The 22,956-nt window shown below is 42.5% G+C and overlaps 2 protein-coding genes across 2 annotated transcripts; one reads left to right on the top strand and one right to left on the bottom strand.

The window, feature by feature from the left end:
* Positions 1 to 379: 379 nt before the first annotated feature.
* LOC144073215 (apoptosis-associated speck-like protein containing a CARD) lies at positions 380 to 11,623 on the bottom strand. Its single transcript, XM_077598881.1, has 3 exons — positions 11,594 to 11,623; positions 1,910 to 2,156; positions 380 to 648 (listed from the first exon to the last, which is right to left on the bottom strand). Exons 1-3 carry the CDS (start codon positions 11,621 to 11,623, stop codon positions 380 to 382), a joined length of 546 nt encoding a protein of 181 aa, XP_077455007.1.
* Positions 11,624 to 19,457: 7,834 nt separating this feature from the next.
* Positions 19,458 to 22,342, top strand: LOC144073214 (apoptosis-associated speck-like protein containing a CARD). Its single transcript, XM_077598880.1, has 2 exons — positions 19,458 to 19,704; positions 22,074 to 22,342. The coding sequence occupies exons 1-2, from the start codon at positions 19,458 to 19,460 to the stop codon at positions 22,340 to 22,342; spliced, it is 516 nt and encodes a 171-aa protein (XP_077455006.1).
* The last annotated feature ends 614 nt before the right edge of the window (positions 22,343 to 22,956 follow it).

Genomic DNA, 22,956 nt, shown 5'->3' with positions numbered 1-22,956 from the left:
AATCTTGGATCGACTTTGAACTGGAAATACTAGACTTAAAAAGACAGAGGGAAAATGCATTTGGGAAAACATTAATTTTGAGCATTTAAAGATAATAAAAATATAGGAATTTTTGTAAGTGGAACGCTTTGAAACGAAACTAAAATGTGTTTGAATGAAAAGAGGAAAAAAATGATAGAAAATATTTTTTTCGCAATTCGTAAAGGGATTTTTACACTTTTTTACCGACAGTTTAAAACGAATTAAGGCAGGAAAGAGAAATTTAAAAACTAGTTTATACTGGCATTGACCGGGTTCCACGTTCGGACTGAACGCCATTTTCTCGGGACGTGGGATGATCTTTGATTCAGGGGGAAAGAGGCAGTGACTACAAAACCTCCTAGGGGTCTTTAAGGATGTCTTTGACCAGGTACGCCTCTTCTTGGCGGAGGAGTTCCATGAAGACGTCCTTGGCGGTGTCGCCCGATTTCAGAGCCAACTGGTAGATCTTCCTCATCTTGTTCTGTTTTTCCGCCGTCTGGCTGATCTCTTGGTAACCTTGTTGCAGGAGGACGTGCCGCTCCAGCAGCCCGTCCAGAATGGGATCGATGTTGGTCACGCGCTGGATCAGCTGCAATTTGTGCTTGTCCACAAAGTGCTGCACAGACACTGCGGACGGACCATTGTCAAAAAATAAAAGCAAAAAAATATATACAAACACGTACACTGTACGTTGTGTATATATTTTTTTGCTTTTCATTCATAATTATTTACCTTTTTTTTTAAAATTACGCGGTGTGGTAACAGTGACTTAAAATGTAGGTGTTACATTCATTCATTTTTGGAACTGTACGTCGTACAGTATGTGTTATAGAATCCCACAAATACTTTGTGTGTGTGTGCTTACAGTTGTCCGCATAATTGTTTACGTTTGAGTGTCACCTGCAGAATACTCCCACCCAGACATACAAAGACACAGGGTTTATATATACAGACAGGGGTTGATGACAATCACACTGTGTGCTTTTTAAAGAAGCCAAATCGTAGTTTAGGATGTTGTTATGCACCCCTTCCCCCAAAAAAGACATTAAAATGAAATAGAGAGGAAACAACTCACTTTGCTCGGGACATGCATTCAATGACTTTTTGTCGATTTGAGCAATTTCAGCATCTGAAAAAAAATAATAATAATCTGACAATCAAGCAGTGTGCCCCCTTTTTTAATGTGTGCTTTAGGTTGAATTCATTCATAATTATTTTACTTTAAAAAAACAATTACGCGGTGTGGTAACAGTGACTTAAAATGTAGGTGTTACATTCATTCATTTTTGGAACCGATTATCCTCACAAGGGTCGCGGGGGGTGCTGGAGCCTATCCCAGCAATCTGCGGGCACCGGGTGGGGAACAACCTGAATCATTGGCCAGCCAATCACAGGGCACAAAGAAACGAACAACCAATCAGACTCATACCTTAAGACAATTTAGCATACAATTTGCCTAGCATGCATGTTTTTGGGAGGTGCGAGGAAACCGTAGTACCCGAAGAAAACCCACACAAGCCCAGGGAGATCATGCAAACTGGGAACAAACCCACGACCCCAGAAGTGAGGCCGATGGGGACAATTTAGCATACAATTAGCCGAGCATGCATGTTTTTGGGATGTGGTAGGAAACCAGAGCACCTGGGGAAAACCCACGCCAACGCAAACAGCGAGGACCCACCTGAGATCGAACCCACGACCCCAAAACTGTGAGTCTGTGGCACTAACCACTTGTCAAAGATTGAAAAAAAAAACAAAGAAGCACCAGAGAGCATTTTATACCCGAAAGTGTGTAAACCGAAACAGAAAGTCAAGAGAATAAAACGTGAACGTGCGAGAGAAGACAAGACGTGCAAACTGGAAAAACAAGCAGCGCAGGAACGCATACCCAGGTGGTCGGCTTCTTCGGGGCACCCGATGTCCTTCAAGAGCTCGGAGACGATGGCCGGGGCTCCGGCCTTGGTGAAGTAGGACACCAGCACGCTTTTGACCTCCGACCGCGGCTGGTCCTCCACCTGGGACAGTGGCACCTTGGGTTCTCCTTTCCGGTCCACCAGAGCCAAGCAGAACCTGGCGTAGTTTTCCTTGGACAAGTTGTCCAACGAGTCCAAGATAATCTTCTTTTTGGATGCCATCTGCAAAAATCGGAGTGGAATAGCGAATGGGGGTGTTGGGGAAGAGCGGCAGCTTACCTGAAATTCACTTGACGACTGGATTTACCTTCCTGTTTGGGCAGCTATTGTCATGGATTGGAAATTATTGTTGACATGTCTTATATAGTAAGATCAGAGTGAAGACGTGCAATTAAAAAGGGGCGGAGTGAGCATTATGGTCTGTTCTCTTTCCTTGGAATTGAACTGAGTTGGTGCCAGTGACGCCAACGGACCTGAAATTCAAGTTAACCATAAAAGCATTGGTGCAATTGCTAGCTGCGGTCCGTAAATTTCCCAGCGACGCCTTCAGCTCTCGGAATCCATACAAACCTCAAAAACAATTTTATGGCTATAAAAGCTCTACTGCAGCTACAGCTTGCGACACATAAAAAAATCATCAATAATAAATGCATACAATTGAAATATTATTTAGGAATATAGCCATATTTTACTCACCAAAAATCATTTTCATCTGTACACAAAATCCATCCTCCTTTCTTTCCTCCTTTTCTATCGCCATCGAAGCTAATGCGGAAAGTCGAGACTGTCCTGTCGTATTTCTGGCAAATGTTATTTTTCGATTTAGTGCTGAAAATGTTCGTTCCCGGTTGTGACAGGCTTGCTTGCTTTGGAGTTGTCCGACCTTCCTTAATGATGACCAGCTTTTTTTTCTTGAAAAGTCTGTCTTGAAAATGGCTTTGACAGTAAATCTGCAAACAAATCCATTTCTTCTCCTCCTTCAGCCATTGCGGGTTGACAAAACCGCTATTAAATCAACACAACACTATATTTACTTGTGCAGCTCGCTCCAGATACACTATGGTAGCTCTGGCTAGTCCACGCTATCACTAGCCAATCATAGTTGGTGAAAGCGATGACGTATCCCTACGCCTGCGAGAAGGTCTTGGTGTCACCAAATCGAATTCTGATTGGTTAAAGCAACAGTCTTATCGATAATTGTTTAATTCAGCAGAGCCTGCAGAACTGATTGTGAAGGCTTTTGTAGTATATTGATACTATAACTGTTTTGTTCCATCAGATTGTACAGGTGTGTTTAACCACCGCCACCTACTGACCATTGTGTAATACAGTGTGACCCGGATGTTGACATGTTTTGAGGTCATCTGAGAGTTGCAATAAAGCAGCATGCATGTGTACAAGTTGGTTCCGTCGTCTGGTGCTGTTATGGATATATTAACAGTTATATATTAGTACAAAGTTATCACACTAAGCTAAGCTAGTTGGGGAAAGTCCAGAGTTGGGGACAAGCTAGCGTGCTAAAAACTGAAGCTTTTGTTAAATCTGAAATGATTTAAATATCAAAAGCCGCCCTTAACAAATTTTATATACACGTAAAAGATTGTAAGGTAAGAAGTAGTAGTATTTCTTCAGCGCGAGTATCTGTGTGAGACAGTAATGAGTCATCTAGTTGGTCATCTCTGTACAATCGATACATTCAATAGTAGTTAAACCCAAAATAGACACTTGTACATTATGTTATAGTGGAGGAATTAATTGACATTCAAATATAAAACAACTGGGTCAAAATAATAAGATACGTTGACTGCCATTTTGTGCAGACAAGCGTCGAGCAGAACAAAACATAAGATTCCGACTTTTTGGGTGACTTTGAACGCAATACTTGAACATTTAACGCCAACAGCTAAAAATGTGATATTTTAACGATTTTTTAAAAAAGCCATTACATTTTTTTCAACCCGACGTATCTTACAAATGTTCATTAAATAGTTTGCGTCGAATTAGAGTAAGAGAAAATCATATTTGGAGAGGGACATTTAGAGGCAGAAGCGGGCCCACCCAGGTAAAGCGAAAACAGAAGCCTTTTTCTTACCTGAAGCCACCTGCTTATAAAAGTAGTACGACCCGTTGGCGATAAGGTTACCATTAATTCATTATAGTTCATGTTTAACCGCCTTTCATTGTTTCTCTCATGGGCAAACCTAATTCCTTTCCAGCTCAAATATGTATCACCATAAACATAATTTGACGAGTTGACACTAATAACACTTTAATGAGCTTCATTGTACGTACTTTCTGTTAATTACTTCCAGAGAACAGCAGGTGCAGGGACATGTAATCATCATTTGTGGGGGAGATGAGACATTTTAAGCACACACTTCCTTCTCAACAACAACTAAATATTGATTATAAATCATATTTTAAGTACACTTTTGGTTCAAGTAGAACAGAATGTAATGAAACAGCACGTTGGTATCTGCTGACCTCCAGTGGAAGAAGTTCGTCAGACCCCCTAATGGCCTAACCTAGGGGTCCCCAAACTTTTTCCTGTGAGGGCCACATAACCTTTCCCTTCTCTGATGAGGGGCCGGTGTCAGTTTGTAACAGAAAAAGTGTGACGATCGTAGGGGAGCTTAAAAAATGTATTGTTTTCCAGAAAGCCGCACATAACCAAATAACCCTTTCCAGGTTCTTTACAGAAAAAAAGTCAGGAAACAAATAATAACACTATTAATGAAATAAATAATAACCAAATAACCCTCTCTGAGTTCTTCACAGAAAAAACAGGAAATAAATAACACTATTTATGAAATAAATAATAACTAAATAACTCTGTCTGGGGTCTTCATAGAAAAAAAGCCATGGAACATTAACTTTCTGTTGTGCCATGCACAATCTTAACAGATAAAAGTTCAGCTCAGTTGTCAGAGCAGAATCTCTCTCACGTCAACACTTTGCTGCACAGTGCTTGCTGGTGAATTAGGCAGTGGACTCGTAGCGGGGCGGTGAGACCCCTTTTTTCCAACTCCCGGTTCATGCGTCCCATTAGACCGTGAGTTTCGCCCACCATGCTAGGAGCCCCGTCAGTCGTGATGCTAGCTAGCTTTGACCAGTCCAGGTCCAACTTCTCCATGGTTTGGCACACTTTGTCCAAAATATCCTCTCCCGTTGTAGTCCCTTTGAGACTTTGGAGGGCTGCCAGATCCTCGCTTATCTCAAAGTTTGCGCTAACTCCACGAATAAAAATGAGCAGTTGCGCTGTGTCTTGCACGTCCGTGCTTTCATCCAGTGCTAATGAAAAAAAGTCAAATTCTTTCGTCTTCTGCTGCAGCTGGGCATATACATTACTCCCGATTTCTTCAACGCGTCTGGTCATTGTACTCGCCGACAGACTTACGGCATTAAATGGAGAAGCACCACCAATTTCGTCACACGCAGTTTCTGGGTGTGATGACAAGTAGGCTTTTCTGTTGTTGATAATGACGACAGGGCCTATGTCCGATTATTATTATTAAATGCATCTTTCTTCTCGGGACACACCTACTCCGCGACAGCTTCCATACATTTCTTAACAAACTCTCCGTCAGTGAAAGGCTTACCGCTGCTTGCTATCAGTTTAGCAACTCGAAAGCTGGCCCGAATGGATGCCTGGTTCAGCTGAGCTTGGCGTACAAATGTATTCTGCTGAGATAGTAGTCCACTTTTTCGCTTTGAGTTTGTCTGCTCGTATTTGGCCTTGCAAGCTATCGTACTTGTCTTTGTGACGGGATTCATAGTGTCGGCGAAGATTGTATTCTTTGAATACCGCAACAGTCTCTTGACAGATGAGACAAACAGCCTTTTCTTTGCATTGAACAAAAAAATAATCATTTGTCCACTCCAGGTTAAATACCCTGCATTCTGAATCAATTTTTCTCTTACCTAACTTTTTCGCCATTATTCCGTTCTCTCTTTGACATGGCGGGAACTAGGATTTTTTTTGGGGAAAAAAAAAATTTCTGGAATTATTTTTTTTCCAAATAGGAAATAAATCCGATAGCATCTCTGGTATTGTTCAGAGGGCCGGGCCAAATGTGCTGACGGGCCGTAGCCGGCCCGCGGGCCGTAGTTTGGTGACCCCTGCACTAAAATGTAACCACCCCTTGTTTGTCAGGGTTAATAATTTTAGCATAATTGTGTCCTTTAGAGCAGTGGTCCCCAAACTATTCCAGAAAGGGCCGCAGTGGGTGCAGGTTTTCGTTCCAACCTGTAAGAGGAAACCTTTCCACTAATCTGGTATCGTAAAAGTGCAATCAGTGGATTGCAGTCAGGTGCTTCTTTTTTCAGCAGAAACCTCATTGGTTAAACTGTTTGTGTTGGATGGGTTGGAACAAAAACCTGCACCCACAGCGCCCCTCGAGGACCGGTTGGGAGACCTCTGCTTTAGAGCAATTAAAACTCATGACTTATAAAATGCATACTAATCAAGTCCCAATTCATTCAATAATGTGTATCACGTTGCATATTAAACTCAGTTGTTTGAAATTCAAAATACCCCAATCTAGTATTCTTTTTATCAAATGTAACATTCCATTGTCTTTGGAGTTTACCAATCATCTCCTATAAAACTTTCATAATCAATATTTTTCAATAGTCAGGCATAAAATTAAAATCTAGTTACATTTCTATCCATTGTAGTTTCTCTTTTCATTCTAACTGTTTACTTTAAAAATGTGTAAGAAGATTTGGTCTCAATTGAAACGCCATCACCTTTTTTATATGGAGACAATCAAACCAATAAAACCAAAAAAGTTCCTTATGGTTTATGGCATGCACTCGGTGAAATACCACAACCAAATGTACATTGGCCCCTCCCAGTCCACAGGGATTGGACGTTTTTCGCCGTCAATGGCCCTGAAAAATTAGTCATTGAATCAAGGCTTTTCTGGTTAACTTGAATTTCAGGTCCATTGGCGTCACTGGCACCCACTCAGTTCAATTCCGTGGAAAAATAACAGACCATAATGCTCACTCTGCCCTTTTTTAATTGCACGTCTTCATTCTGATCTAACTTGATTTAAGACCCATCAACAATAATTTCCATTCAGAACAATAGCTGCCCAAACAGGAAGGTAAATCCAGTCGTCAAGCGAATTTCAGGATTGCGGACTTCCTGGCCAATTTGTCCGGGGAGGATTTAGCTCGATTTCGTTTTTGTCTTAGCGACTCCTACAGAGTTCCGCAGAGCAAAGTGGAGAAGAAGGATTATATGGAGTTGGCCAATGTATTGGTAAACAATTCACCGAGGACGAAGCTCCTGTCGTGACGTCCAATATTCTGAGGAGCATTATGTGCAACCAAGACGCCAAAAATCTGGTAAATTGCCGCCGATTTCTGTTGAAATTGGTTTTTAGAGTCAAACTAATCGATTTCGGAATACGTACTTCCATTTTTGTCCCTTTTTGAATTGAATTGAATTAAATTGAATGCTTTTATTGTCATTATAATACTATAATGATATTTAAAGGTATATATATATATACATATATATACATATATATACATATATATATGTATATATATATATATATATATATATATATATATATATATATATATATCAGTGGCGGGCGGTGCATTTTCTGGTAGCGCCTTCAACATATCAATCCAACCCTCAAAAACTATTTTATGGCTATAAAACCTCTACTGCAGCTACAGCTGCAACACATAAAAATAATCAATAAGTTAATGCACAAAAATGGGGTAAAATCCACTTCCTAGCAGCATTTCATGATTAAATACAAATACTGGAGCTTTTCAGACATTAAAACCAGGTCAGGGGGTGATTTTCCCGGGAAAAGACAGCGATAAACGTCAATGGCGTACGGGCAAACATTGCCCGAAAATGGGGTAAAATCCAATTGATTAAATACAAATACTGGAGCTTTTTAGACATCAGAACCGGGCCCGGAGTATCATTTCCCCGGTAAAAAGACAGCGATGAACGTCGATACGTCCATACGTGAAATGACAAAAAATGCACTAAAATAAGGTAAAATCCACTTCCTAGCATCATTTATTGATTGAATACAAATACTGGAGCTTTTGAGACATTACAACCAGGCCAGGGGGGTGATTTTTCCCGGGAAAAGACAGCGATGGACGTCAATGGTGAAACGCCAAAAATTAAACTGGGGTAAAATCCACTTCCTAGCAGCATTTTGTGATTAAATACAAACACTGGAGCTTTTCAGATATCCGAACTTGGCCCACAATTGAAATATTATTTAGGAATATAGACATATTTGTAATTTTACTCACCAAAAATCCTTTTTACACAATATCCATCCTCCTTTCTTTCTTCCTTCTTTCCTATCGCCATCGAAGCTAATGATGAAAGTCGAGCCTGTCCTGTCATATTTCTGGCATAGTCCGTTTTGAAAATGGCTTTAAATCAAAACAACAATATACTATTTGCTTGTGGAGCTAAGTTAGCACACTGAAAGTGCCGCACACACCATATTCCCGGCTGTAACAGGCTTGCTAGCTTCGGAGTTGACCGCCCTTTCTTAATAATGTCCATTTTTTTTCTGGAAAAGTCCGTCTGGAAAATAACTTTGTGAGAGAAATCTGCAACAGAATTCATTTGTTTTTGCCACTGTCAGCCATGTGGGAGGAGTTTGCGATCTCTGGCTGCTTTGGCCCGCCTACTAGCCAATCATAGTTTGTGAAAGCAATGACATGTCCCAGCCAGCAAAATGCTAACGCCTATGAAGAATCATTGTGGGGTTGCCAACTCGAAATCTGATTGGTTAAAAGCAACAGCCTAGTTTAATGCAGCAGAGCCCGCAAGAACTGATTGTGAAGGCTTTGAGGCAGATCTGATCTGGCAACAAATAATGGCTGAAATGTGATTGGTTAAATGCTTCAATATGAAAACACACATCTGGAAGCAGTGCAACCAGGGGGAAAAGCAATGAAAGGAAGCTAACAGACCATTTGGAATAATAAGTATTGATGGACAAAATACAATATGATTCAGATATTTCTTAGGCCAGCAGAGAAGGCCTTGAAGGCCCTGACGGCCCGCCACTGTTCTAATGTAATAAACTTATGCAGCAAAGTTAGCAAAGTTGTGAGCAATGTTCCCTCTATTTTTTTGTTTGTCTGGGCAGAAAGACAACTTCCCTGAGCACACTGAGTACCAGTGTGAGCAACATCCTCATTGCTCGCTATGGGCACACACCAGTATCACACCTGCCATAAGCAGGTGCATTTCTACTACACATAAATGATTTAGTCATAATAAAATGTAATGATTAATATCTATGAATGGGCGGCCCGGCGGATGAGTGGTTCGCGCGTCGGCCTCACCGCTCTGGGGCCCTGGGTTCAAATCCAGGTCGGTCCACCTGTGTTGAATTTGCATATTCTCCCTGGGCCTGCGTGGGATTTCTCTCAGTACTCCGTTTTCCTCCCACATCCCCAAAAAAGCATTGTAGGCTGATTGGACACTAAAATTGCCCCTAGGTATGGGTCTGAGTGTGCATGGCTGTCCGTCTCCTTTTGCCCTGCAATCGGCTGGCCACCGATACAGGGTGTCCCCCGCCCCCGGGCTAAAGTCAGCAGGGATAAGCTCCAGCACCCCCCGTGAGTGATAAAGTGGATAAAGCGGTTCAGAAAATGAATGAAAAAATATCTATGAATAAAACATCTTCATAAATGCCATTAGAATATGCACAAATCCGACTTAAATTTTACACATCTCTCCTTCTCACTTCTCATTCTTGTTCAAATGACTTTTCTGCTGAACGTGTCACTTGAGATAGTCAAGTTTCCATTTATATGCAATATTTTTCCATTATTTTACTTTGATTTATTTAATAAGGGATAGCACATATTAATGAACATATTTATATTCATGTTAATGAACATATATATGTAAGATTGTAGCCGAGGGCTAATTCCATTTATAGTCCATTGAAGACAAACGATCACACATACTAGACATACACACACATGCACATGCACACACACAGCTGATTTAGACAGTTCTCACCCGATTTCACCGCTTGTTCTTCTATTTGCACAGTAAAGTAAAAAGGAATGTATTAAGAAATATTAAAATGTAATTAAAAAAAGATAGAAGGGCTGTAAAACACGAAAAACATAAGAGTGGACAGAGCTACTGCCACTGGCTGCCGCGTAAACTGCACCATCATGGGGTAAAAAAAAAGTTTGGATTTTATTTTGTGCGCGCCATATGATTGCTGCTGCGCAGAGAAGACGAGAGAAGTGCGCAATTGCGCACGCGCGCAGCTTAGAGGGAACATTGGTTGTGAGCGAGTTTTCTGATGGGAAAAATGTACTCAATGAAAGCTCAACTACCTCAAGGATAGACGAGAAAAAGAAGGTAAGTCAGATTTGTGCTGTTTATTAAGATGTTTTATGTATGGATATTAATAATGAAATGTTAAGGCTAGATCATTTATGGGTAGTAAAAATACCCAATGGCATGCACTCAGTGAAATACCACAACCAAACATTAGCAATTGCCGGTGGTGTGCCGTCAAGGCCTTCAAGGCCTTCTCTGCTGGCCTAAGAAATATCCGAATCACAGACTGATGTTAATTATATTTTGTCCATGAATACTTATGAAATAATTCCAAATTGTCTGTTAGCTTCCTTTCATTGCTTTCCCCCCTGTGGTTGCACTGCTTCCAGATATGTGTTTTCATATTGAAGCATTTAACCAATAACATTTCAGCCATTATTTGTTGCCAGGGTCAGAAATCTGCATCAAGGCCTTCACAATCAGGTCTGCAGGCTCTGCTGCATTAAACAAGCGTCGATAAGACTGTTGCTTTAACCAATCAGAATTCGATTTGGTGACACCAAGACCTTCTCGCAGTCGTAGGGAAACGTCATCAATTTCACCAACTATGATTGGCTAGTGATAGAGTGGACTAGCCAGAGCTACCAAAGTGTATCTGGAGCGAGCTGCACAAGTAAATATAGTGTTGTGTTGATTTAATAGCGGTTTTGTCAACCCGCAATGGCTGAAGGAGGAGAAGAAATGGATTTGTTTGCAGATTTACTGTTGTTAGGTTTATCGTTATTATAACTTTGCTTGAAATCTAATCATTATATATATATGTGCTTGCAATGAAGCTTAGTCACATTATAACGTCATTTTCAGTACATCTGCTTGCAACCGTGATAAACAAAGGAAAAGGTCTCTATCCGTCTGGACTTACCTAAATTGTTTTGTAACCTCGACTTCTCACACGGTCACAAGCTCACACTGAAGATCCGGGAAGGACTCTTAATTGTTTTGACTTGGATTTCCGCACCAGGTGGCGATACCGAATCGACCTCCGAAAAGACTCGCAATTGTTTTAAAATGGATGCTTGCTTGTTTTAACTCTTATGAAATTGTTTTGATTTCTGAACTTACTTGTTTTGAATAGAGGCTCGCTTGGTTTACCTCTTATGCAAAAGTTTTGAATAGATGACCTTAATTGTTTTGACTCTAATGCAATTAAATGGGCAGGAGAGGATCCAATTCTTTAGAATGATCTTGGACCAAGGCGAGTCAGGATCGATTCTCTCTTGCAAGATAAAGCTGGATATGCGTCCGATGTCTCCCTTATCTTAAAGGTGTGCCTGGAAATACCTACCTTGGTGAACCCAACAACTGTCAAAGCCATTTTCAAGACGGACTTTTCAAGAAAAAAAAGCTGGTCATCATTAAGGAAGGTCGGACAACTCCAAAGCAAGCAAACCTGTCACAACCGGGAACGAACATTTTCAGCACTAAATCGAAAAATAACATTTGCCAGAAATACGACAGGACAGTCTCGACTTTCCGCATTAGCTTCGATGGCGACAGAAAAGAAGGAGGAAAGAAAGGAGGATGGATTTTGTGTACAGATGAAAATGATTTTTGGTGAGTAAAATATGGCTATATTCCTAAATAATATTTGAATTGTATGCGGTTATTATTGATGATTTTTTATGTGTCGCAAGCTGTAGCTGCAGTACAGGTTTGATAGCCATAAAATCGTTTTTGAGGGTTGGATGAATTCCGACAGCTGAAGGCGTCGCTAGGAAATTCACGGACCGCAGCTGGCAATTGCACCAAGGTTTTTCTGGTTAACTTGAATTTCAGGTCCGGTGGCGTCACTGGCACCAACTCAGTTCAGTTCCATGGAAAAATGACTGACCATAATGCTCACTGCGCCCCTTTTTTACTTGCACGTCTTCCTTCTGATCTAATTTGATTGGTTTGGATAGCTGCCCAAACAGGAAGGTAAATCCAGTCGTCAAGCAAATTTCAGGTGAGCTGTCGCTCTTCCCCGGTTAGTAAAAATACCCAGTGGCATGCACTCAGTGAAATACCCCAACCAAACGTTCATTGGCCCCTCCCAGTCCACAGGGATTGGACGTTTATTGCCGTCAATGTCCCTGAAACATTAGCAATTGAATCAAGGCTTTTCTGGTTAACTTGAATTTCAGGTCCGTTGGCGTCACTGGCACCATCTTACTTCAGTTCCATGGAAAAAGAACAGACCATAATGTTCACTCCGCCCCTTTCCTTCTGCTCTCATTTGATATAAGACACATCAACAATAATTTCCATTCAAAACAATAGCTGCCCAAACAGGAGGTAAATCCAGTCGTCAAGCGAATTTCAGGTGAGCTGCCGCTCTTCCCCGTCACCCCCGTCCGCCATTCAACTCCTCTCGATTTTTGCAGATGGCCTCCAAAAAGAAGATTATCTTGGAGTCGTTGGACAACTTGTCCAAGGATAACTATGCCAAGTTCTGCTTGGTTCTGGTGAACCTGGGCGGAGAACGCAAGGTGCCGTTGTCCAAGGTGGAGGACACAACGCGGGTGGAGGTCACCAACGTGCTGGTGTCCACCTTCACTGAGGCCGAAGCCCCGGCCGTGGTCTCCAAGCTCTTGAAGTACATCGGGTGCCCCGAAGAAGCCACAACGCTGGGTATGCGTTCCTTCGTGCCTGCGCTCTTTGTTTTTCCAGTTTGCTCGTCTTGTCTTGTCTCGCACATTCACCTTTTATTCTCTGACTTTCTGTTTCGGTTTACACACATTCGAGTATTAAATGCTGTCTGGTGCTTGTTTGTTTTTTGTTTTTGTTTTTTTCAATCTTTGACAAGTGGTTAGCGCCACAGCCTCACAGTTTTGGGGTCGTGGGTTCGATCTCAGGTGGGTCCTCGCTGTAGAGCGGAGTTTGCGTTGGCGTGGGTTTTCCCCAGGTGCTCTGGTTTCCTACCCCATCCCATAAACATGCAGCTCTCACTGTTCTGGTGTTGTGGGTTCGATCCCAGTTTGCATGATCTCCCCGGGCTTGTGAGGGTTTTCTTCGGGTACTCTGGTTTCCTCGCACCTTCCAAAGACATGCATGCTAGGCTAATTGTATGCTAAATTGTCAAGATATGAGTCTGATTGGTTGTTTGTGTCTTTCTGCCCTGTGATTGGCTGGCCAATGATTCAGGGTGTTACCCACCTGGTGCCCGCAGATAGCTGGGATAGGCTCCAGCACCCCCCGTGACCCTTGTGAGGATAATCGGTTCCAAAAATGAATGAATGTAACACCTACGTTTTAAGTCACTGTTACCACACCGTGTAATTGTTTTTTATTTTTTTAATTGAAATAATTATGAATGAATTCAACCTAAAGCACACATTAAAAAAGGGGCGTACTGCTTGATTGTCAGATTTTTGTACATTTTTTTTCAGATGCCGAAATTGCTGAAATCGACAAAAAGCATCCCCCGAGCAAAGTGAGTTGTTTCCTCTCTATTTCATTTTAATAGCTTTGGGGGGGGGGGGCTGCAATACAACATCCTAAACTACGATTTGGCTTCTTTAAAAAGCACACCGTGCGACCGAGTGGCGACCGATCCAGGTAGTGTCGGTCCGTCTGTATCCATGCATCTTTTCTTTTCCGTGGTGCAATGTTTTGCATATCAATTAATATTGTTTTTGAGATGACTCCGTTTTTGTTGTTGTGTTTGCGCTGCTGCTTTAGCTGCTGCATTCTGTCGTCGTCTTTAACACGTGTTTAACGTTTGCATACAGCTATTTGGTGGTTCTTAATACCCCAATGAACAAAAATCGCAACAATCTGACTTATTCCATCACTATAGTTTGTGAACATTTAAATGCCTTATCAGTCAAAATGAAATATGCTAGCTGGTATTCTATTTTGATCACTGCTCCCTTGTTAAGATCAAGAACTATATTTGTTTTTTCCTTTCCTGCAATTACACAAATTAACTAATCATACTAAAAATAGGAAAAATACAAAAAGCAAACTTCAACATTCTGATCTAACTTGATTTAAGACCCATCAACAATAATTTCCATTCAGAACAATAGCTGCCCAAACGGGAAGGTGAATCCAGTTGTCAAGCGAATTTCAGGCGGGCTGCCGCTCTTCCCCGTCACCCCTGTACGCCATTCAACTCGCGCGATTTTTGCAGATGGCCTCCAAAAAGATGACCATCTTGGAGTCGTTGGACAACTTGTCCAAGGAAAACTATGCCAAGTTCTGCTTGGCTCTGGTAGACCAAGAAGGAGAACACAAGATGCCGCTGTCCAAGGTGGAGGACGCAACGCGGGTGGAGGTCGCCAAATTGCTGGTGTCCACCTTCACCGAGGCCGAAGCCCCGGCCGTGGTCTCCGAGCTCTTGAAGTACATCGGGTGCCTCGAGGAAGCCACAATGCTGGGTATGCAGTCCTGCGTGCCTTCGCTACTTTTGGTTTGCTTTTGCTACGGGCCATGTTTTTCCAGTTTGCACGTCTTGTCTTCTCTCCCACGTTATCGTTTTATTCTCTGACTTCCTGTTTCGGTTAACACACGTTCGGCTATTAAATGCTCTCTGGTGCTTTTTTTTCAATCTTTGACAAGTGGTTAGCGCCACAGCCTCACAGTTTTGGGGTTGTGGGTTCGATCTCAGGTGGGTCCTCGCTGTAGTGCGGAGTTTGCATTGGCATGGGTTTTTCCCAGGTGCTCTGGTTTACCACCACATCCCAAAAACATGCATGCTAGGCTAATTGTATGCTAAATTGGCTTAAGGTATGAGTCTGATTGGTTGTTTGTGTCTTTGTGCCCTGTGATTGGCTGGCCAATGATTCAGGGTGTTACCCACCTGTTGCCCGTAGTTAGTTGGATACGCACGCTCCAGCACCCCCCGCGACCCTTGTGAGGATAATCGGTTCCAAAAATGAATGAATATACCTTCGTTTTAAGTCACCTTTTTTATATGGAGACAATAAAACCAATATAAAAAGTTCCTTATGGTTTATGGCAGGTGTCTCAAACCGATTCCGCCGAGGGCCGCAGTGGGTCCTGGTTTTTTTTCCAACCGATCCAGTGCCGACATTTTAACCAATCAGGTGTCTTCTAAAATAAGTAGCACCTGGCTGCATTTAACTGATTAACTGATTACACTTGCAAAAGGTATCCTCTTGTTGAGTTGGAATGAAAACCTGCACCCACTGCGGCCCTTTGAGGACCGGTTTGAGACCACTGGTGTATGGCATGCACTCAGTGAAATACCACAACCAAACGTACATTGACCCCTCCCAGTCCACAGGGATTGGACGTTTATCGGCGTTTAATGTCCCTGAAACATTAGCAATTGAATCAAGGCTTTTCTGGTTAACTTGAATTTCAGGTCCGTTGATGTCACTGGCACAAACTCAGTTCAGTTCCAAGGAAAAATAACAGACCATAATGCTCACTCCGCCACTTTTTTTAATTGCACGTCTTCATTCTGATCTAATTTCATATAAGATCCATCAACAATAATATCCATTCAGAACAATAGCTGCCCAAACAGGAAGGTAAATCCAGTCGTCAAGCAAATATCAGGTGAGCTGCCGCTCTTCCCCGTCCGCCATTCCACTCTGATTTTTGCAGATAGCCTCCAAAAAGAAGATTATCATGGACTCGTTGGAGAACTTGTCCAAGGATAACTATGCCAAGTTCTGCTTGTGTCTGGTGCACCGGGGCGGAGAACGCAAGGTGCCATTGTCCAAGGTGGAGGGCCAGTCGCGGGTGGAGGTCGCCAAATTGCTGGTGTCCACCTTCACCGAGGACGGAGCCCCGGCCATCGTCTCTGAGTGCTTGAAGGTCATCGGGCGTTTCGAAGAAGCCGAGCACCTGGGTATGCGTTCCTTCGTGCCTGCGCTCTTTGTTTTTCCAGTTTGCTCGTCTTGTCTTCTCTCGCACGTTCACGTTTTATTCTCTGACTTCCTGTTTTGGTTTACACACGTTCGGGTATAAAATGCTCTCTGGTGCTTCTTTGTTTTTGTTTTTTTCAATCTTTGACAAGTGGTTAGCGCCACAGCCTCACAGTTTTGGGGTCGTGGGTTCGATCCCAGGTGGGTCCTCGCTGTAGTGCGGAGTTTGTGTTGGCGTGGGTTTTCCCCGGGTGCTCTGGTTTACCACCACATCCCAAAAACATGCATGCTCGGCTAATTGTATGCTAACTTGTCCCCATTGGCCTCACTGTTCTGGGGTCGTGGGTTCGATCCCAGTTTGCATGATCTCCCCGGGCTTGTGTGGGTTTTCTTCGGGTACTCCGGTTTCCTCGCACATCCCAAAGACATGCATGCTCGGCTAATTGTATGCTAACTTGTCCCCATTGGCCTCACTGTTCTGGGGTCGTGGGTTCGATCCCAGTTTGCATGATCTCCCCGGGCTTGTGTGGGTTTTCTTCGGGTACTCCGGTTTCCTCGCACATCCCAAAGACATGCATGCTCGGCTAATTGTATGCTAACTTGTCCCCATTGGCCTCACTGTTCTGGGGTCGTGGGTTCGATCCCAGTTTGCATGATCTCCCCGGGCTTGTGTGGGTTTTCTTCGGGTACTCCGGTTTCCTCGCACATCCCAAAGACATGCATGCTCGGCTAATTGTATGCTAACTTGTCCCCATTGGCCTCACTGTTCTGGGGTCGTGGGTTCGATCCCAGTTTGCATGATCTCCCCGGGCTTGTGTGGGTTTTCTTCGGGTACTCCGGTTTCCTCGCACATCCCAAAGACATGCATGCTCGGCTAATTGTATGCTAAATTGTCTTAAGGTATGAGTCTGATTGGTTGTTCGTGTCTTTGTGCCCTGTGGTTGGCTGGCCAATGATTCAGGGTGTTACCTTTAACAAAAAAATGGCTGGGTGTTAAGACCTACCGTATGCATGCATGTACATTTATGTGTATGTATGTATGTATATATGTCCTAAGCAACACGCTTATTTAATTATATATTTATTCATGTATTTATTTCTTGACCTACTTATTACCTATCTATTACCTATCTATTTATGTCTAAAATGCCTTTCCTATTCCTGCATCCTCACCCTCTTGCCACTGGAACAACGAAATTTCCCGAATACGGGATGAATAAAGTTATCCAATCCAATACCCACCTGGTGCCCGCAGATAGCTGGGATAGGCGCCAGCACCCCCCGCGATTCTTGTGAGGATAATAGTTTCCAAAAATGAATGAATGTAACACACTAACGTTTTAAGTCACTGTTACCACACCGCGTCATTGTTTTTTTTAAAGTAAAATAATTATCAATGAATTCAACCTAAAGCACACATTAAAAAAGGGTGCGCACTGCTTGATTGTCATATTTTTTTTATATTTTTTTCAGAGGCCGCAATTGCTCGAATCGACCAAAAGTCATTGAATGCATCTCCTGAGCAAAGTGAGTTGTTTCCTCTCTATTTCATTTTAATGGCTTTTTGGGGGTGAAGGGGGGCAAAACGACATCCTAAACTACAATTTGGCTTCTTTAAAAAGCACACGGTGCGACCGAGCGGCGACCGGTCCAGGGCGTTGTTGGCCCGTCTGTTGACCGTGATCAATTCCAGGGACACGAGAGCCAAAAGCCAAGGACGGACGCTTCTGCGGTGGAAGAACGGAAAGATGAAATAGACATTTTTAGCGAAAAAACAATGACGTTTTTCTCGTAATGTCGCTTTTCCGGCTGTAAATCGATGCGGTTTTGCGTTCTCGATGTTAAAGTTGACAAAAATATGATGCAAATATGGAGTCAGTGGACACGTTTGAATCCCGTTGGGAAGCCGGAAGCTACTTTGATCCAAGTGTTGTTGTTTCTAGAAGCGACACAACCGCGGTTGAGGGTCGCCGCGACTGCCCAAGTCGCCGTCAAAAAACACCGCCGTCAATGGCAGCTTATTGATAATGTGTTTAATTTGGGACAACAATAGTATAAAAGAGGCAAGTTTGTCTATACCAGGGGTGGGCAAACTTTTTGACTTGCGGGCCAGAAGGGATACTAAAATTGGACAGCATTTGGACACGCAATGTAATTTATCAAACATGGGGATTGCAATATAAGAAAAAAAGACAGCATTGAAGGTAAAAATGTATTTTCAAATTTACTTTCAACATTAAGAACATATTATTCTACGAAAGAAAGCAGTCTTTAAATCGAGAGTGATGAGCGGTAAGGGAAATGACCATGAGGTCATTGATTTTTACTATAATTTGGACAAGGTCGACGGGCCGGATTAAAAAGCCTAACGGGCCGTAGTTTGAAAAACATGTACACACGCCAATACGAGCGAATCCGGCGATGAATAGCAATGTACACACACGCCAATAGATATTTTGATATTAATGCTCTTATACCGTCAATGTAATTACAAACTCTCTCTCTCTCTCATGATTATAATTTTGAGAGCGAGAGATTACCTGGTTGATCGCTTTCAACAATAAACTCTCTGTCTCGCTCCCTCTCTCTCCCTCCCTCTCATAAGAGGGAGCGAACCCGGCGACCAAAAGACCGGGGATCAAACGCCCGGCGACCAAACGCCCGGCGACCAAACGCCCGGCGACCAAACGCCCGGCGACCAAACGCCCGGCGACCAAACGTCCGGTCGACGGCCCGTCAGTTCTACGAAACGTCCGGGGACCAAACGTCTTTTGACGAAACGTCCGGTCACGGAAAAAGGCAGTACTACGCGAGTAATATCGTGTTTTCGCGCATTAAGCGACGATTGCGTTCAAATCGCCATGTCAGGTTCGAGGCCAAGGTGACAGCGGAAGTGCCAAAAAGAACAACATCAGATTTGTGCAACTTCTAGTGCCGTTTATTAAAATGTTTTATGTAGTGGCATGCACTCGGTGAAATACCACAACCAAACGTTCATTGGGCCCTCCCAGTCCACAGGGATTGGACGTTTATTGCCGCCAATGGCCCTGAAACATTAATCATTGCATCAAGGCTTTTCTGGTTAACTTGAATTTCAGGTCCACTGGCGTCACTGGCACCAACTCGGTTCAATTCCAAGGAAAAAGAACAGACCGTAATGCTCGCTCCGCCCCTTTTTTACTTGCACGTCTTCATTCTGATCTAATTTGATTGGATTGGATTGACAATAGCTGCCCAAACAGGAGGTAAATCCAGTCGTCAAGCGAATTTCAGGTGAGCTGTCGCTCTTCCCCATCACCCCTGTCCACCATTCCACTCCGATTTTTGCAGATGGCCTCCAAAAAGAAGATTATCGTGGACTCGTTGGAGAACTTGTCCAAGGAAAACTACGCCAAGTTCTGCATGGTTCTGGTGGACCGTAAAGGAGAACGCAGGGTGCCGCAGTCCAAGGTGGAGAAGCAGTCGCGGTTGGAGGTCACCAACGTGCTGGTGTCCACCTTCACCGAGGCCGACGCCCCGGCCGTCGTCTCCGAGCTCTTGAAGTACATCGTGTGCCCCGAAGAAGCCACAACGCTGGGTATGCGCGCCTTCGCTCTTTGTTTTTCCAGTTTGCTCGTCTTGTCTTGTCTCGCACGTTCACGTTTTATTCTCTGAATTCCTGTTTTGGTTTACACACGTTCAAGTATAAAATGTTCTCTGGTGCTTCTTTGTTTTTTTTTTTTCAATCTTTGACAAGTGGTCAGCGCCACAGCCTCACAGTGTTGGGGTCGTGGGTTCGATCCCAGGTGGGTCCTCGCTGTAGTGCGGAGTTTGTGTTGGCGTGGGTTTTCCCCGGGTGCTCTGGTTTACCACCACATCCCAAAAACATGCATGCTCGGCGAATTGTATGCTAAATTGTCCCCATTGGCCTCACTGTTCTGGGGTCGTGGGTTTGATCCCAATTTGCATGATCTCCCCGGGCTTGTGTGGGTTTTCTTCGGGTACTCCGGTTTCCTCGCACCTCCCAAAAACATGCATGCTAGGCTAATTGTATGCTAAATTGTCTTAAGGTATGAGTCTGATTGGTTGTTTGTGTCTTTGTGCCCCGTGATTGGCTGGCCAATGATTCAGGGTGTTACCCACCCAGTGACTGCAGATAGCTGGGATAGGCTCCAGCACCCCCCGCGACCCTTGAGGATAATCGGTTCCAAAAATGAATGTTTTAAGTCACCGTTACCACACCGCGTCATTTGTTTTTTTTAAAGTAAAACAATTATCAATGAATTCAACCTAAAACACACATTAAAAAAGCGTGCGCACTGCTTGATTGTCAGATTATTATTATTATTTTTTTTCAGATGCTGCAATTGCTGAAATCGACAAAAAGTCATTGAATGCATCTACCGAGCAAAGTGACTTGTTTCCTCTCTATTTCATTTTAATAGCTTTTTGGGGGGTTAAGGGGGGCAAACAACATCCTAAACTACAATTTGGCTTCTTTAAAAAGCACACCGTGTGATTGTCATCAACCCCCGTCTGTATATTAAAACCCCGTGTCTTTGTATGTCTGGGTGGGAGTATTCTGCAGGTGACACTCAAACGTAAACAATTACGCGGACAACTGTAAGCACACACATACACACAAAGTATTTGTGGGATTCTATAACACATACACCGAGGACGAAGCTCCTATCGTGACGTCCAAAATTCTGAGGAGCATTTTGTGCAACCAAGACGCCACAAATCTTGGTAAATCGCCGCCGATTTTGGTTGAAATTGGTTTTTAAAATTAAACTAGTCGATTTCAGAATAATTCCATTTTTATCCCTTTTTGAATTGAATTAAATTGAATGCTTTTATTGTCATTATAATACTATAATGAGAATTAAAGATATATATTTTGTATTATATATATATATATATATATATATATATATATATATATATATATATATATATATATATATATATATATATGTATATATATATGTGTATATATATATATGTAGTTATAGTTTTCTTATGTTTTTAACATTTTGTTACTTTTCAGTGTTTTAACCCTTTCATTACTGAATGGGAAATCATTTTTTTCAGTAAATCATTTTAAATAAAATGAATTATTTGAGGCATGAGTGAAAAAGTATTTAGAATTTTTTCAAATGTAAAAAGGTATATTAAATAAATAAGTGAACAAGAGGAGTATTACAAAAATATAAATGTAAATTTATAGTCTATCAAAAAACTTTAAAAAAATAAATATTGATTAAGAACACATTAAAAAGTATGAGTGGTACAAAATGTGTAAAAACAAAAATAAATTAATTAACTATTTAAAGCATTCATTATCAAAGCAGTTGGTTTCTTAAATTTGAAAAATCATGAAAATTTACATTTTTGTAAAAATAATTTTATAAAACTAGAAATAAATTAAAATTGGAGTTAAGTGTCTTCTCAGAATTGTACCTTTTGATTGATTTATTTTTGTTTACAAATAAGTCGAAATCAATAGAACTTTCTTCCAGTTGAAATTGGACGTCTTTTACCGTCAATGGCAAAAGAAGTCCAATGCATTTTAACCCCCCGTTGAAATGAATTGGACGTCTATGACCGTCAAAATACGTTTTGGCTCTCAAAGTCACTAACGAACGCAACATCCATAGATTCACGGATTGCCCAGCTGACCTCGAACGCATCGGGCGGCCAAGGTGAGTCTCTGTCGTCTACCTTTTACTTTGAAAGGCCTCGCCTTCATAGTTCAGAGTACAACATGGCGCATTTTACAAGCTCCTTGATTAGAAAAAAACACTTTCTCTTTCCAGGGGCGGGGCAACTTGGAGTTGCCAATGTCCCGAAATACTCCAACTGTAAGCACACCCACACAAAGTATTTGTGGGATTCTATAACACATACTGTACGTGTTTGTATATATTTTTTTGCTTTTATTATTTGACAATGGTCCGTCCGCAGTGTCTGTGCAGCACTTTGTGGACAAGCACCTATTGCAGCTGATCCAGCGCGTGACCAACATCGATGTCATTCTGGACGAGCTGCTGGACCAGAACGTCCTCCTGGAAGAAACCTACGAAGAGATCCGCCAGACGCCGGGCAAACAGAACAAGATGAGGAAGATCTACCAGTTGGCTCTGAGATCGGGCGACCGCGCCAAGAATATCTTCATGGATCTCCTCCGCCAAAAAGAACCGTACCTGGTCGCTGACCTCCTTAAAGACCACTAGGAGGTTTTGTAGTCACGGCCCCTTTCCCCCTGAATCAAAGATTATCCCACGTCCCGAGAAAATGGCGTTCAGTCCGAACGTGGAACCCGGTCAATGCCAGTATAAACTAGGTCTAGTACAATGGTACCTCGTCATACGACCGCTCGTCATACAAAATTCTCATCTTACGACAGAAATTTCGATCGAATAATTCGACCGTGATGCGGTCAAATTTTCGTGATGCGACCAAGCCAGGTGGCCCTGGCACTGTCTTTTTTTTGCATCTCTTTCGTGTATAAAATCTTTCTACGAGCACTGGGCGGACTTTGCATTTCCATACCCGTTTTCCCCCCACTTTGGTCTACATTTACATACCAGGTAAACAACAATAGATCGGCAGAGTTTTGAAAAGAAAAGATCTGGAATATATGTACACTCGGTAATCAGACACGGGGAAGCGGCAAGTTCCAAACAACTCTTGATGCGTTCGTTTTGAAGGCTCCGGCTGAACGTCGGGGTGGGGCCAACCCGTTACAAAGGTAAAAAAGATTAAAACTAACTTAGAATTCAGTTTTGTGTGAAGTTACATTAAACGTTGAGTGTCTGTATATATTAATCCAAGTTCATTTAAATGT

Source organism: Stigmatopora argus, chromosome 4 (assembly GCF_051989625.1).
Source record: "Stigmatopora argus isolate UIUO_Sarg chromosome 4, RoL_Sarg_1.0, whole genome shotgun sequence".
Taxonomy (NCBI): domain Eukaryota; kingdom Metazoa; phylum Chordata; class Actinopteri; order Syngnathiformes; family Syngnathidae; genus Stigmatopora; species Stigmatopora argus.
This window is presented reverse-complemented; position numbering and strand designations above follow the sequence as displayed.